Here is a 13,854-nt window from a genome sequence, read left to right as displayed (position 1 = left end):
CCCAACAGTTCCCACCATGAGCAAGCACTTGGCGAAACGCACGGGCTCGGGTTGCATGGCCAGCCTTGTAACATATTCCCAGTATACTCAAATACATATGTATTTCGGTGTGATCTTATTTCCGTTAAGACTGCATTAAGTGCGCTTTAATCTCCTCCCACCTGACTGGTAAGGTTGCGCGCTCCCGGTGAGTTTTATAGCAACTGTTGCCCAGTGAGGCAGCGCCATAGTCACCGTAGTCCTGGCGACTGTAACCCACCAACAACAACCTCTCGCTCCATCATTACCACCTCCTCCACCATCCTCATCTCATCAACCAGTCCACAGCTCAGGTTTGAACAAATCTTTTACTATTTATAGCCCGAATTCATCTCCTTCCACGCTTTAGGGGATCATTTTATGAAGGAGATATTAATGCTGTGGTTTATGTTTTGTCTGCTGCTGAATGAGGCTCGGTGGATAGCTGGGGTAGTTTGCTAGCGAGGGTGTTTCTTTGTGACGTGGTAGCCTGCTTGCTAACGTTGCCTGTAGATACCCACAGCTGTGAGAGGTCCTGCTCGCTAGCAGAAGCTAGCTATGTCCTCTCACTGTGTGCTTTGTGGCCAAAACTGACCTAAACGTGGTCAGTGTGGCAGAAAACGGGGGTTTCCGTGTAACTGATTTGTTTAAAGTTACCAAGCTGAATGGTAGCATAGGTCTGGGCTAGTCACTGATGCTAGCTGGTCAGCTGGAGCAGGAGCAGGTGTCTGTTGTTGCTAGGTTGCTAACGCCAGCGTTGCCTTCTTACAATGCCTGTTGGTATCCCATTTTTGTGGCTAATGTTACGGTGATATTGCAAGTTTGGGTTTCGGGTGGTTCAAATCTTGTTGGTTATACAAAGTCAATAACGTCGATCAGTAATGGAAAGTGCTGTGAGCTAGATTTCCATACACTAACTGCTATTGACAATAGCTAAGCCATTACTTTCCCTTTTGTCTTATGGAGCAAGATAGCTTCGCTAGCTTTTCATTTGCCCTCTTTGTGGCATCAGATGGCTATGATTAGCTATCTGATAACACAAGGCTAAGTTTTGCAGTGGTCAGCTTTTACGGGAAAAAACACCTAACCGTATTAACATTAAAATGTCTTAATGTTTCTACCCATTTTATCGGGAATCATTTCGTTATTCTGCATTGCACATTCTGTAACTGGGCTGGTAACGTCAAGATTTACCCACCCATTCTGCCATACAGGTATACCCCAGAGTTTTTGACTAACAGTTAATAGATTACATTCTGTATTTTTGTTGTATGTGTGCGTGTATTTCCTTGAGTGCGCAAGAAAGGGAAGGAGGAGTGTATTCAGACCAGCATGGCACTGTGCAGGGAAAAGATGCCTAGTCGTTAGTTTAAAGCCTAATATTGAGCCAGATAGATTTTAGACTCTTAAATTGGGTAAAAACATTCAGTCACATCTATTTCAATCAGATATGCTATATTCTCTTTCCTCAGTATAGAATAGTAAACTTGCATTTCAGGATCCTGTGGGTAGTTCATCTAACTAGAGACTTTGGTTTCTTAATGTTGCATCACAATTATTTTTGGGTCCATTGGGTCTCCTGTGCAGCTGCGACCTCTAATTCCCGTTGGTGGAGAAAAAAAAGATGTGATTGGCTGTCCGCCACTCACCTCTCCAAACACATCTTTTTTTCTGCACCTCTAGTAGTGGTGGGACTCCTGACCGTCCAGGCCTATATCTGTATGTGTCCAACACAGGAAAAAAAAATTGATTGTCTGTCATCATCCCTAGAATTTGGTTCTCTTTTCAATTGTATGTTAGTTGTGAATTATGTATATGTCACTCCTCATGTGGTAAGTTCTTTGTCCTGTCCAGTCAAATTAAGTCAATTTTATTTATAAAGCCTAATATCACAAATCACAAATTTGCCTCAGGGGGCTTTACAATCTGTACAGCATACATCACCCTCTATCCTTAGACCCTCATCATTGGTATACAAGTGGGCATGACAGAGCCAGAGCAATTCAGACCAGTTAGGACAAACAATACCAATGGTACAGTTTTTATGCATACTGTAGGTAAAGTCCAAAATAATGTAAGCATATTGATCTATTGGCATACACAACCCAAAATAGGTCATGCACAGACACCCCTCCCAACACACACACACACACAAACAGGATGTTGGGAACTGCTAGTTATCAGATCATGTTACCACTCACCTGTGGTCCAGTAGCGCCGAAATAGTACCATGCCACCTGCTGCCTGGATCCTGTTACATTTCCAATCACTTAAAGAGGGGCTGATTAATTCAATTATTCAGTCATCCATTTTCATGGCTTAGCAGAATGCAGCATGTTTGGTTTGTTATTTGCCCCAGTCTGTCAGAAATAATGATTGTTGATGAAAGAGGAGACTTTAAGGTCCTTGTTTTTTTCCTTCCTAAACCCACATCTGGCAATTAGGATGAACAGGGTACAGTTAGACTTTGGTAATCTATGTCATGATGCTTACAGAAATTTTGGCACATCTGTTTCCAGTGGTTCTGTCATGACCTTAAATCAGATCAAATTTTGAACACTAGCTTTGTTACTTTTACTTTTGTTGTGGTGCATCTAACAGTGTCCCATATATTAACACAATGTTTTTGACATCAACAGTCCTTAAAATTATAAATCACTCATAGTTTTCTTTATAATCTGAAAACCCAACTCCTAAACAAACATTGCACTTTGCATACCCCCCCCCCCCCCCCCACACACACACACACACACACACACACACTCCCTATTACATCTCCTTCCACCTGTTTTTCTGCTGTACAAGCACCTGATCATGCGCCTGTCTTGCCTTGGGTTGCATGCACTGTTTGTGTGTGAGAGGGAGAGATTTTGTGTAGGGTGTACTTTCCAACCTTGCTCACCAGTATTTCTTTACTTGGTGCATCAGACTCCACCTTTATCATACATAATCATTCGAAAGGCAAATTGTGGTTCTGTGTATTTTCTGGTAGCTATGGCTGTGAACCTTGTACTCTTTATTATATGATTGTAGTGTTAGCAAGAGGAATTGAGGGGAGAAAACGCAGGGCAAAATGTTGCCCTCCTTGGTGGCTTTTGTTCCTCTGTGTCTTTGTAGGGCTTGCACTTGCTCAGTGGAGCACAGCATTTAAGTGGGCCACAAGGGAGTGCCTGAATGGTGAGGCAGGAGGTGTGTTAGTGTGTGTACATGTGTGCGTGTGTGTTTGTGGAGGGGGTTGGGGTGAGGCAACAAGAGTGTGTTGTGATGCAGGGGCTCTTTTCTGCGATTAGGTGGGCTCAGTTGGGGCCATGTACTTTAGCTTTCAAACTGCTCTGTGGAATATAAGTCTGCATTCTCCTCTCTTCACAAGTCCTTTATTTAGCAGTGAGATATAGTAAGCTGAAGGCTACAGTTTGACATTTTTATCACTTAGTATCCTGCATCCAAAGGCTTTCACACTTCAGGGTAAAGGAGTTGCCAGTGTGTCATAGTATCTTAATCACGTGTCGTCAGGTTTGTCATTTCTTGTGAATTTATGGTCATAATATACAGTTTCTTGTCAAAATCGCAGAATATAAATATTTGAACTGGATACCTAGTTTATTTTTCCGCGAGCCAGACTGCAGCCTGTCTAGCAACAGCCTGCTGACATGTCTGACAGTGATAGTATATATACATATCCCCCTCCCCAAGGTGTTGAAAATAGTCATGCTGAAAACAGAAGGCTTCGCGTTAATGAATCTCAGTGCCCCTGTATGTTTAAATAAAAAGCAGATTTTTCTTGCGGCTTTACTGTACCTCACACACTCCAGGAACCAGGAAGGACTGACTCAGCTTTATAGTCTGACTTTTAGGATAGTCACCCCCACACGAAATAAAGTGATAGCCTTCCTCCCAAGAAAAAGGCCAGTATGATATTGAAGATAAAGGGAAGGGGCAGGCTGTCTCAGGAGAGATTCGAAGCTGTTAGGAGACCCAGCTTAATTAACCAAGAGAGGCTTGTTCATGGAAACTGTGATGGGGAGGAGGTGGCCTTCCCCTGGAAGGAATGGGTGGTGGTAGCCATACTATTATTAACTCACAAACACAGGTTCACCATTCGTGTCTCTTCACACTCTTGTCCTTTTTCAAAGTAGTTCACCGTACACTCGGGTAGTAAGCACTGTAGACACAGACTTAAATCTCAGACGCACAGTCAAACTATTTTATTAGTAGTAATGATGCTATCTGGTAAAGATACTTAAACGTGAGATAACTTGCCAGTTGTTCTTAGTACCTTTTTGTTAGTACTGATCCAGAACTTCCAATCTCAAGTAACATTAAACCTGTGAAAGTGGGCTCTGACAGAGCAACGGGAGGCCGCATCTATTTGGAGTATGTTAAATATTAACTTGTTTTATGGCTGTGAACATGGAGACAAGACCATGTGTCACTGATGCATGAGGCTCTCAGTACATCGAGTACCAGAAGGCAGAAACAGATGCTTGGGTAGAATTGCTCTTGAGCAGCTTTAGTAGCATTTGATTTGGGTAAAACAGCCAAGGGTCTGTGGTGAAACTTCATGTTTTCTATTATGCCTAGACCTCATTTAGGCATATATTATGTCCTGGGCTAACCAAATATTTTCCTCTATGCAAAGCTTTTGACCTGTAATATGATATATTTGTCTGTAGTTATTACATGCAATATGTTCTGGACAAGGTTTATACTATTAAAGGTTAAAGTCACCAATTGTATGACAGTAAAAAAGTGATCTATGTGATGTCCTTTGCCTATTGTAAATTGTAAGTCTGTTTTCAACAACCCAAAGAATACAAACCTGTATTAATAAACTGAGTCTGTGTTTAAGTTATTGATCTTTGATGCCACATGAGCGTTGGCTCAATGATGCAGATTATTAAGTTGTTGTTATTGAGTTGTAAAGTTGTTGTGCCAGTTAGACCGGTAGTTTGAGAGTGTTGTTGGTTTTCAGTGATTGTTATTGTGATTATTTTCTACAGTAAGGCCGTGTTTTCTCTGTCTCATTTAGGCGCCATGCAGACCCCTGAGGCAGGCGCTGACTCCACCTCCACTGTCCCTCTTCAGACCACTGTGCCTGTCCAGCCTACCGGCTCCACCCAGCAGGTGCCTGTCCAGCAACAGGTACATCCTCTGTGTGTGTGTGTGTGTGTGTGTGTGTGTCTGTGTGTGTGTGTGTGTGTGTGTGTGTGTGTGTGTGTGCGTGCATATGTGTTTGCATGTCTGTATTTGTCAGTGCAATATGTCATTTTAGACAATTAAATAATTAATTTGCAACTCTTGCACTTTGTCTTGCCAGGCCCAGACTGTTCAACAGGTTCAGCATGTTTACCCTGCACAGGTGCAGTATGTGGAGGAAAACAGTGGCGTCTACACCAATGGCAACATGTGAGTCAGTCTGTTACCCAGCTCTGCTGTTATACCACTCCACAAATATTAGCGCAACGTCTCCACAGTCTGTTCTCTGTCCTCTTAAGTCTCTTCACACCATCATTCATGTCACAAGCACATGATGTTGGTTGGAGTGCGTTCGTTTTTTGTGTTTGTTTTCTTTTCTGAGGGGTGTGTGCAGGCGTGTGTTTGATTGTGCTCAGTCACCTGAACATGACCAGAAGTAGGCCTGTCTTTTAAGTGCTGACTCTGCGCCAGGATCCCCTGGGTTTGAGGAATGGGGTTACATACCACTACTAGGCCCCAGCTGTGTTTGTCTTGCTGTGATATACACATACACACACACATCAGTACATGTACAGACACAAACAAACATACTGTGTGACCTCAGCTACTGGTGGAAACACTAAGGGGGGCACCGCCAAACTAAGTTCTTAGATATTCAAAATTGCACATACACCAAACTGCTGGTCACATGAGCTGACTACCAGGCTTGTGTCAACGTAATATATGGAAGTACTATTTAAAGGGCTACCCAAAACGCATATAATAACACATTTTTTAAATATATAAATATGTGATGTTACTTTGAAAATAAAAACAACCATTAACCATTAAAGATGATGTTCTGTTCTGATGTTGTCCTCATTATAATTGTTGTTGACAGTATGTGACTGCGCTTCCACAAACGATAATGAACACATGTACTATATAAATGTTGCCATATAGTCTCAATAGGTGTCTTGCATAATTAAGAAACCATATTTGGACTAAAAAGATATATAAAAGAAAACTTCATTCCAAGAAAATGCAAAACAACACAATTTGATAGTTGCAATAAAAGTAATAATTAATAATTTAGACAATATTTTGTCCCTTTTATTTTGTCTATTGTTTTGGACACATTGGCTGACTGCTAACCTCTCTTCTGAACAGAAGAACCTACTCGTACTCAGAGCCGCAGCTGTATAGCCAGAACAGTGGAGGGAGCTACTTCGACACACAGGGCAGCTCGTCACAAGTGTCCACTGTGGTGACATCTCATGGCATGAGCAACAATGGAGGAGGGGGCAGTGGGGGAATGAGCATGAATCTGGCGGGGGGTCAGGTAATCAGCACCAGTCCTGGGGCTTACATCATGGACAACACTGGACCCCACCCTGCCACCCAGACCGCACGAGCTTCCCCAGCTACTGTAAGTGCATAGCACCCACTAACTGGGCTTCTCACCTGCCTTTGCCTGCCTGCTTTTGTTGATAGACCATCGAACTAGTGTATGTAGTGACTTCCACCTCTTCCCTGTTTAGATCCACACAGCTATTTGTTTGCGTAGACTCTCCCTATTAGGACAGATGCTCTGTTTCTGTCATACTTTATTATCTATACACTAGTTTCATCCAAAATGTAGGACACCCTTCTAAATATTTGTGTCATGTTTTCAAAATTTCTGTGTGTACACATATTGTATCACACTATAGAGAAACAACTTTTGTGTGCACCTCCTCCATGATTGTGTATGGTGTGTTTTATCTCTGCCAATGATCCTTCGCTGATGTATGCGGTACGCTGCGTGGGCTGGGCCTGAGTCTCTGTAGTGATCTAACTACTGCCAACAATTTTCACATTGTAACCCTTAATATTTGATGTTCAACTAATGCTGGGCTTTGTTTCCATCCCTGATTTCATCTGTCTGTTATTACCACTCTTTGGCGAAGAAGAAAGGAGGGGCTAAAACCTGAGAGACAGGTGTATTAAGGAGGGGAGGATGGTCAGGGAATGTGCTCCTCACACTCACCCACCACTCACAAGAGACCTGCATTGGGCAAAGTGGTACACGCAGCTCAAGGGCGCTTGCTCTGAGGACATGCCATTAGGCATTTTTTGTATTGTCCACCACAATGACACTTTCTGATGGAAATGTAGCAACCAAGCTTGTTGACTGACATTACTTTATGTGGATGTAAGTCATGGTGGAGAGTTTAAAACATCTAATAATGGCCATGCAGCGGAGAAATGTTTTTATGTAATCAAAATGGGTGCGAGGGCATTTTAACTGCTTAAGCAAAGTGCCAGCTCATCCTTGTCCAGCCTAAGTGATGTAAAAAAAAAAATTTTTTTTAAATGAGGGATGACTATGGTATTTAATGCCAGTTATCTGCTCATTTTTTTTCACATGTATGACATCAAAACACTTAAGGAAATCTCTGGAACCTGAGATGTATCAGAAGAAGTAAGAACTGATAATAAGTAGACAACCATTGCACACAATCACTACCATGCAGTACACTCGCTTTAGTAGAGTTTGGGGGTTTTAGTAAAGTATTGCTATTGATAAACAACACCAGTCTATGTTACTGTATGTTTTTGTTGGACATTAGGCTGTTTGTAAAAATGCCAATATCCAATTAGACTTCTTCCCATCAAGCTTGAACCAGCTTTTCCGCATAACTCTTGAGGATGACGTGCAGGTGTTACTAAATCATCTTGGCACACTGCCGTAGTCTTTTGTTTTTGTAATGGAGTCTGGCTTTTTCTCTGCACGATAGTTATAAGTGGATCTGTGCCGGTGGAATCTGCAAGGGTTGTGTGTCTGCCAGCTATCCACGATTGATGTACTTAGTTGATCCTGTTGAGCCTATTTCCCTGTTTCTCAACTAAGCAAAGATTTTTCCGTAAATGATAGGTAGTCCTGCTCTGCTTGGGTTTAGTGGTGCTTGCTTTGGGATCCCTTCTACATTATCTTTATTTTTGCTAGTGGCCACTAATGTGTCTACCTCAACTCTTTCTTTTTCTTGCTTTTGTTTTTATTTCCCCCTCTTACATTTTGTTGTCCTGTGCTTCATGGTTTATCAGATTGAAATGGCGATTGAGACGCTCCAAAAATCTGAGGGTTTATCCAGTCAGAGAAGCTCGCTGCTCAACAGCCATGTAAGTTGCTTTTATGAATGCTTTTGCTTGACTCGCTCTCTCGCTGTTCTGCCTCTCTCATCTCTGTATACATTTGAGTTTGATGTGGTGCTTGCTGTTTTTTTTGCCTGTTTCAATTGTGACTATTGCTTTAAATTCACTGGCTGCTATAGGAATGCTTTTGCAGAGGTGTGATGCTGCAACATCAAGATTACAGACTGTCAGTCTGAGGTCTTGCCAGACCGTTTGCGTCAACCACTGTGTGAATCTCTGGAGTTAAAAAGCATGTATTCCCTTGTAGCTCCAGTGGCTGTTGGACAATTACGAGACAGCAGAGGGCGTAAGTCTACCACGATCCACCCTCTACAATCATTATCTGCGCCACTGCCAGGAGCAGAAACTGGACCCTGTAAATGCAGCCTCTTTTGGCAAACTCATCCGCTCCATCTTCATGGGACTCCGTACAAGGCGCCTTGGGACAAGGTTCACTTTTTTTTAAGATTTTCTTAAGTAAGGGAAAGTTGTCAGTTTGGAGATTCAAGATTTTCATGTAATGGCAGTATGCTTACCGTCTTACTGTTGTCATTCATTTAATGACTACTAGGTCTACTAAAATCCTCATTAATTTTCTTCCTCTGTCCCTGTCTTCCATCCTTGTGAACTTTTCTGTACTCCTCACATTGAGACTCTGTCGATGTGTGTTCACTTTTGGTTTTGTCTTGCAGAGGGAACTCCAAATATCATTATTATGGTATACGTGTGAAACCAGACTCCCCACTCAATAGACTCCAAGAAGACATGCAGTATATGGCCCTCAGACAGCAACCTGTTCAGCAGAAGCAGAGGTACACAGGCAACTAGTCATGCATACAGACATGCAGTACTTGCTGTGATACAAGTCGCAGTTTTTATAGATACTGAGGTGAGCCGTGTGATTTCAGGTTCAAGCCAGTGCAAAAGTTCGATGGTTGCTCTGGGGAGAATTACTCAGCTGGAGGCCAGCCCCATCCTGGTGCAGCAGAGCAGACAGTCATTGCACAGAGTCAACACCACCAGCAGTTCCTAGGTCAGCTGCCTCTCTATGTATCTGTCTGTCAAACTAAAAACACAAGGGATGCACTGAAATATACAGAATATTGTGTTTTTCAGATCATTCCACAGTGGTGAATTTGTTTTTTTTTTAATACCCCAACAGATGCGTCGCGGGCACTCCCTGACTTTGTAGACCTGGACCTGGGACAGAGCAATACAGAGAACGTCAGCCCAGAGGATGTGAAAGCTCTCCAGTCCCTTTACAGAGAGCACTGTGAGGTTAGATAAAGTGCATTCTTTTTTTTTTTCACTGAAAAGTCACCGCAGCTCACATACGTGTACTTCACAGGGGGTAACAGGGGGTCGGGTCCCTCTTCACTGCTCAAAGAAGGCTAAGTAAGCCCCCTCAATATTGTAGAATTCATTGAAACATCATCAATATGACTATGCAGGCATTGTGACTGTACATTAATCGATGGATCTGCCTGGATCTGCTGCTTTTCACCACTCACTAAATCTATTCCATTCCATTCCATTCTATTTTTTTTGTATAAAGATACTCATTCTCTCCTTGAATCGAATCGAGTCCATGTTTTTCCCCCCTTGCTTATATATATTCCTTAATCTGCCAATATAGCAATTTACTAGTTCAATCTTATTAAGATGTCTTTAATGAGAAAAGGTTAGTAAGATTGAAAATACTGAATACACTTTTACAAATTTTGAAAAAGAACGTGTATTTAAAGTTTGGCTGGATTCAGAAACTTTGGGAAAGGTCATGTGTGCTCATAGTGCCAGAGATTCACAAATGCCAGCTGCTGGCATTTTGAATTTTCTTTTCATCTCGTGAAGTTTTCAATCACAGCTCTCCTAATGTCCGGAAAACTAGGGATCAGGACATACAAAGGGTGATGGCCAAGGCCTTATGGTCTGACAGATGTTCACCTTCTTCTTATGATTAAAGGGTCAGTTAAAAAAATTACAAAAAAACAAACATATTTCCTCACATGGCCCTAGTTGTGGGGCTGACAATGTCCTGGATCCTCTGAATAATCCACAGACTTTGCTGTTGACAGTTCTTCTTCTTTTAAAAAGTAGCTCCAGTGAAAACACTGTTTTTGTTTACTCTCTGCTTTTGTTTCAGGCTATCCTGGACGTGGTTGTCAACCTCCAGTTCAGTCTAATTGAGAAGCTGTGGCAGACATTCTGGCGTTATTCTCCCCCTGACTCTGTAGAGGGTGCCACTGTAACAGAAAACAGGTGAGGTCAAGCTGCTGATAACCTGCTATGTTGATTTTCCTTTTTTTAGATGAACTCTTTCCGTGTTTTGGTAAAGAGACATTTTAAAGCTACCGGAACATATTTAACAGGTATAAATTTGAACTTAATTCATTTTAGAATAATCTGGTTTGTTCATTCCTCAGCAGCGTAAGTGAGATTGAAGCACGGCTCCCCCGTTCACAGCTATTGACGCTGTGCAGAAACGATGTTGTACTCAAATGGATGAGCACCTGTGACCATCTCATGTACCAGGCTCTTGTGGAGATCCTCATCCCTGATGTCCTGAGACCCATTCCCAGTGAGCCACAGTCAACAGACACCTCTCATGTTTGCTTGTTTGCTGTGTTAATGCTTGTAATATCACAATCATTAACTCACTCTTGTTGTTTTGGTCTTTTTGTTTTCTCTGTTTTTGTTTTTCAGGTGCCTTGACTCAAGCCATTCGCAACTTTGCCAAAAGCCTGGAAGGTTGGCTCAATAATGCCATGAATGCCATTCCACAGAGAATGATCCAGACTAAGGTACACTTGCACCATTCATGCAGAGTTTCTCTTTGTGAAAATGCTGCACATAAAAGTCACCTGTTTCTAAAATATACAATTGATACATGAGAGTAATATTTTACTATCAGTTTTAAAAGGTGTGTATACTTACAGTATGTAACACCTGGGCTTTTATGTGCCCCCTTTTACAGATTGCCGCTGTTAGTGCCTTTGCGCAAACACTGCGCAGATACACATCTCTGAACCACCTGGCTCAGGCGGCACGTGCTGTGTTGCAAAACACGTCACAGATCAACCAGATGCTGAGTGATCTCAACCGTGTTGACTTTGCCAACGTACAGGTCAGAACAGCTCTTTGTGTTTGGATATTCAGCGGTGGTGCTTTTGTTGTTTCTACTATACTATGTCCTTCTCTGTTATCCACTCTGTCAAAAGAATATATATGTTTTTACTTTTACTTTCACTGTACAAGTGCAAACCTTCAGTCCTTTCTCTATGTTGCTGTATAGGAGCAGGCATCATGGGTGTGCCAGTGTGAGGAGGGAGTGGTTCAGCACTTGGAGCAGGACTTCAAGGCCACACTGCAGCAGCAAAGCTCTCTGGAGCAATGGGCAGCCTGGCTGGACAATGTGGTCACTCAGGTGCTCAAGCCTTACGAGCACCGGCCCAGCTTCCCCAGGGCAGCTCGGCAGTTCCTGCTCAAGTGGTCCTTCTACAGGTCTGCGAAAAAGCAACACAACCATACTGAGACACGTTTGTGACTGTGCAGCATTGTTTCGAAGAGACAAAACACTTAAGTTTTTTCATGTCTCTTCAGTTCCATGGTGATCAGGGACCTGACCCTGCGCAGTGCTGCCAGCTTCGGTTCCTTCCACCTGATTCGCCTGCTGTATGATGAGTACATGTTTTACCTAGTGGAGCATCGCGTGGCCCAAGCTACAGGAGAGCCACCCATGGGTGTCATGGGGGAGGTATAACTGTGGCATTTTCATAGTATTTAATAGTGCCACTGTGAAACACTAATGGTCCTTCTAATTCAGATGTTTGTCTCTGTTTTCAGTTCGACAGCCTCAACACTCTGTCCCTCAGTAATATTGATAAAGGTATGTGACAAAAAATATTCTAAGAACTCAACCAGTGTCCAGAAAAGAGAGAACCTGTTGTTGACTGTTGTTATTTATGTATAATTGAAAAAGAGTATAGTGTCTTCAATGAAGTTAAATTGACAAAATTGCAACATGACCACCTGTAGCAGCAGTGCAGCAAATGAGGTTCATGGAGGAACGCATCAACCAAACATCTAGTTTCAATCAAGTTCTTTGCAGTGTTTAATAGGAACAATTTCATGATGAGCTCGCGAGTCTGTACCAGTGTTTTATTCATGTGTTGCTCTCTCCTGTCTAGATGAAACAAGTGGGATGGACAGTGACTTAGAAGACGACACGGAGGAGTCCGGGGAACCTCTTGCCAAGCGAGAGAAGTCTGAGCATGAGGTGATCCAGGTGATCCAGGTCGGGGCACTAGAGGACGGGTCCCACCCTGTGGTAGGGGTCGTCCAGCCAGGTGTCCTCCACTCGCTGCCCCAGCCCCCGCAAGACCACACTGAGCACATCCTCACCCCCTCTGCTGGTACTCCCACCATCCGCCACTGCAGCGCCACAGGCAACACCTACGCCTCCGTTTGAGGGTCTGAGGGCACGGCTAACCTTGTCTGGCCTATTTTTGCTATCTCACTCTCCACATATCTCTCTCGCTCTGTAAGTCTAGATGTTTCCGTCTTCTTCATGCATTGTCTCCGTCTGCACTTGTGTGGACACGCTCTCCTCTCCCTATCTAGCCCGTTCAGTGGGGGAGCGCTGAAACGATGATACTCTGGCCAAGATGTGCTGTCCATGTCTCACTGCTTAGATCCTGGATGTCTTGTCATCCCATAAGTTTGTGCTCTATCACAATGCGGCAGCTGGAGAAGGACTAATTTGACCCATTAAATGTTTCCTGCCCAGGCATGACTTAACGCCTCTGTCTGTCTTTACAGATGGGTTTTATCTTGAAGGAAAGTTAAAATCCTTCAAACTACTGATGTCTCAGAGCTCAAATCCATGTCACTAGTCCCAGTGGAGCAAAGTCATCGATTGACTCAAGACCTTTGGCTATTGTAAATAGTTTTGATGTACTTTCAATTGGTATTACCCAAAACTCATGGTGCTATCATTGTTTTGTTTTGTTTTAATTCCCTCCTAATTTTAGTATGATTTGTGTCAACATGCATTCCATCTGCTGATGAACATTCGGCTGAACAAAATATTTTGAGTATTGTATGTAGCTGAAAAACAAAGGGATGACTTTCTGTGTATGTATGGCATTTGAAAAAAGGATCATGGGGCAGTTTTGTCCGTTCTGTTTGAAAATTATATGGTAGCCACCCACTGATAACCACTCACAGATTTTAGCCACAGAAAAAGAAACCCCTGAAGAAATATCTGTGCTGCTACTCGTGTATATAGAGATGAGATTGAGAAGACCGGCTGTACAAAACCACTTCTTCAATGCTAGCTTTTCTATGCACTCCGTGCATAACGCTTGCCTTTGTTCATTTTAGATGCTCTGTAGTGTGGTTTACATGACAAGCTGTAACGTTGAAAACAACTTACTGGACGTTTCCCCCTGTTTTTTGCAGTTTTTGTCTTTAATGAAATTTCTTAGT

General features: G+C 42.8%; 1 protein-coding gene across 1 annotated transcript; it reads left to right on the top strand.

Annotated features, from left to right (window-relative positions):
• Window positions 1–268: 268 nt before the first annotated feature.
• rfx3 (regulatory factor X, 3 (influences HLA class II expression)) lies at window positions 269–12,839 on the top strand. The gene is made up of 17 exons (XM_070925046.1): window positions 269–332; window positions 5,048–5,175; window positions 5,342–5,424; window positions 6,364–6,622; window positions 8,281–8,355; window positions 8,636–8,817; window positions 9,060–9,179; window positions 9,276–9,400; window positions 9,530–9,645; window positions 10,511–10,626; window positions 10,791–10,945; window positions 11,071–11,168; window positions 11,342–11,491; window positions 11,660–11,868; window positions 11,968–12,121; window positions 12,211–12,253; window positions 12,555–12,839. The coding sequence occupies exons 2-17, from the start codon at window positions 5,053–5,055 to the stop codon at window positions 12,833–12,835; spliced, it is 2,289 nt and encodes a 762-aa protein (XP_070781147.1). The 5' UTR covers window positions 269–332; window positions 5,048–5,052; the 3' UTR covers window positions 12,836–12,839.
• Window positions 12,840–13,854: the final 1,015 nt, after the last annotated feature.

The sequence above is a fragment of the Enoplosus armatus genome, chromosome 18 (genome assembly GCF_043641665.1).
Source record: "Enoplosus armatus isolate fEnoArm2 chromosome 18, fEnoArm2.hap1, whole genome shotgun sequence".
NCBI lineage: Eukaryota > Metazoa > Chordata > Actinopteri > Centrarchiformes > Enoplosidae > Enoplosus > Enoplosus armatus.
Note: the sequence above shows the minus strand (reverse complement) of the source record. Positions and strands in the feature narration are given on the sequence as shown.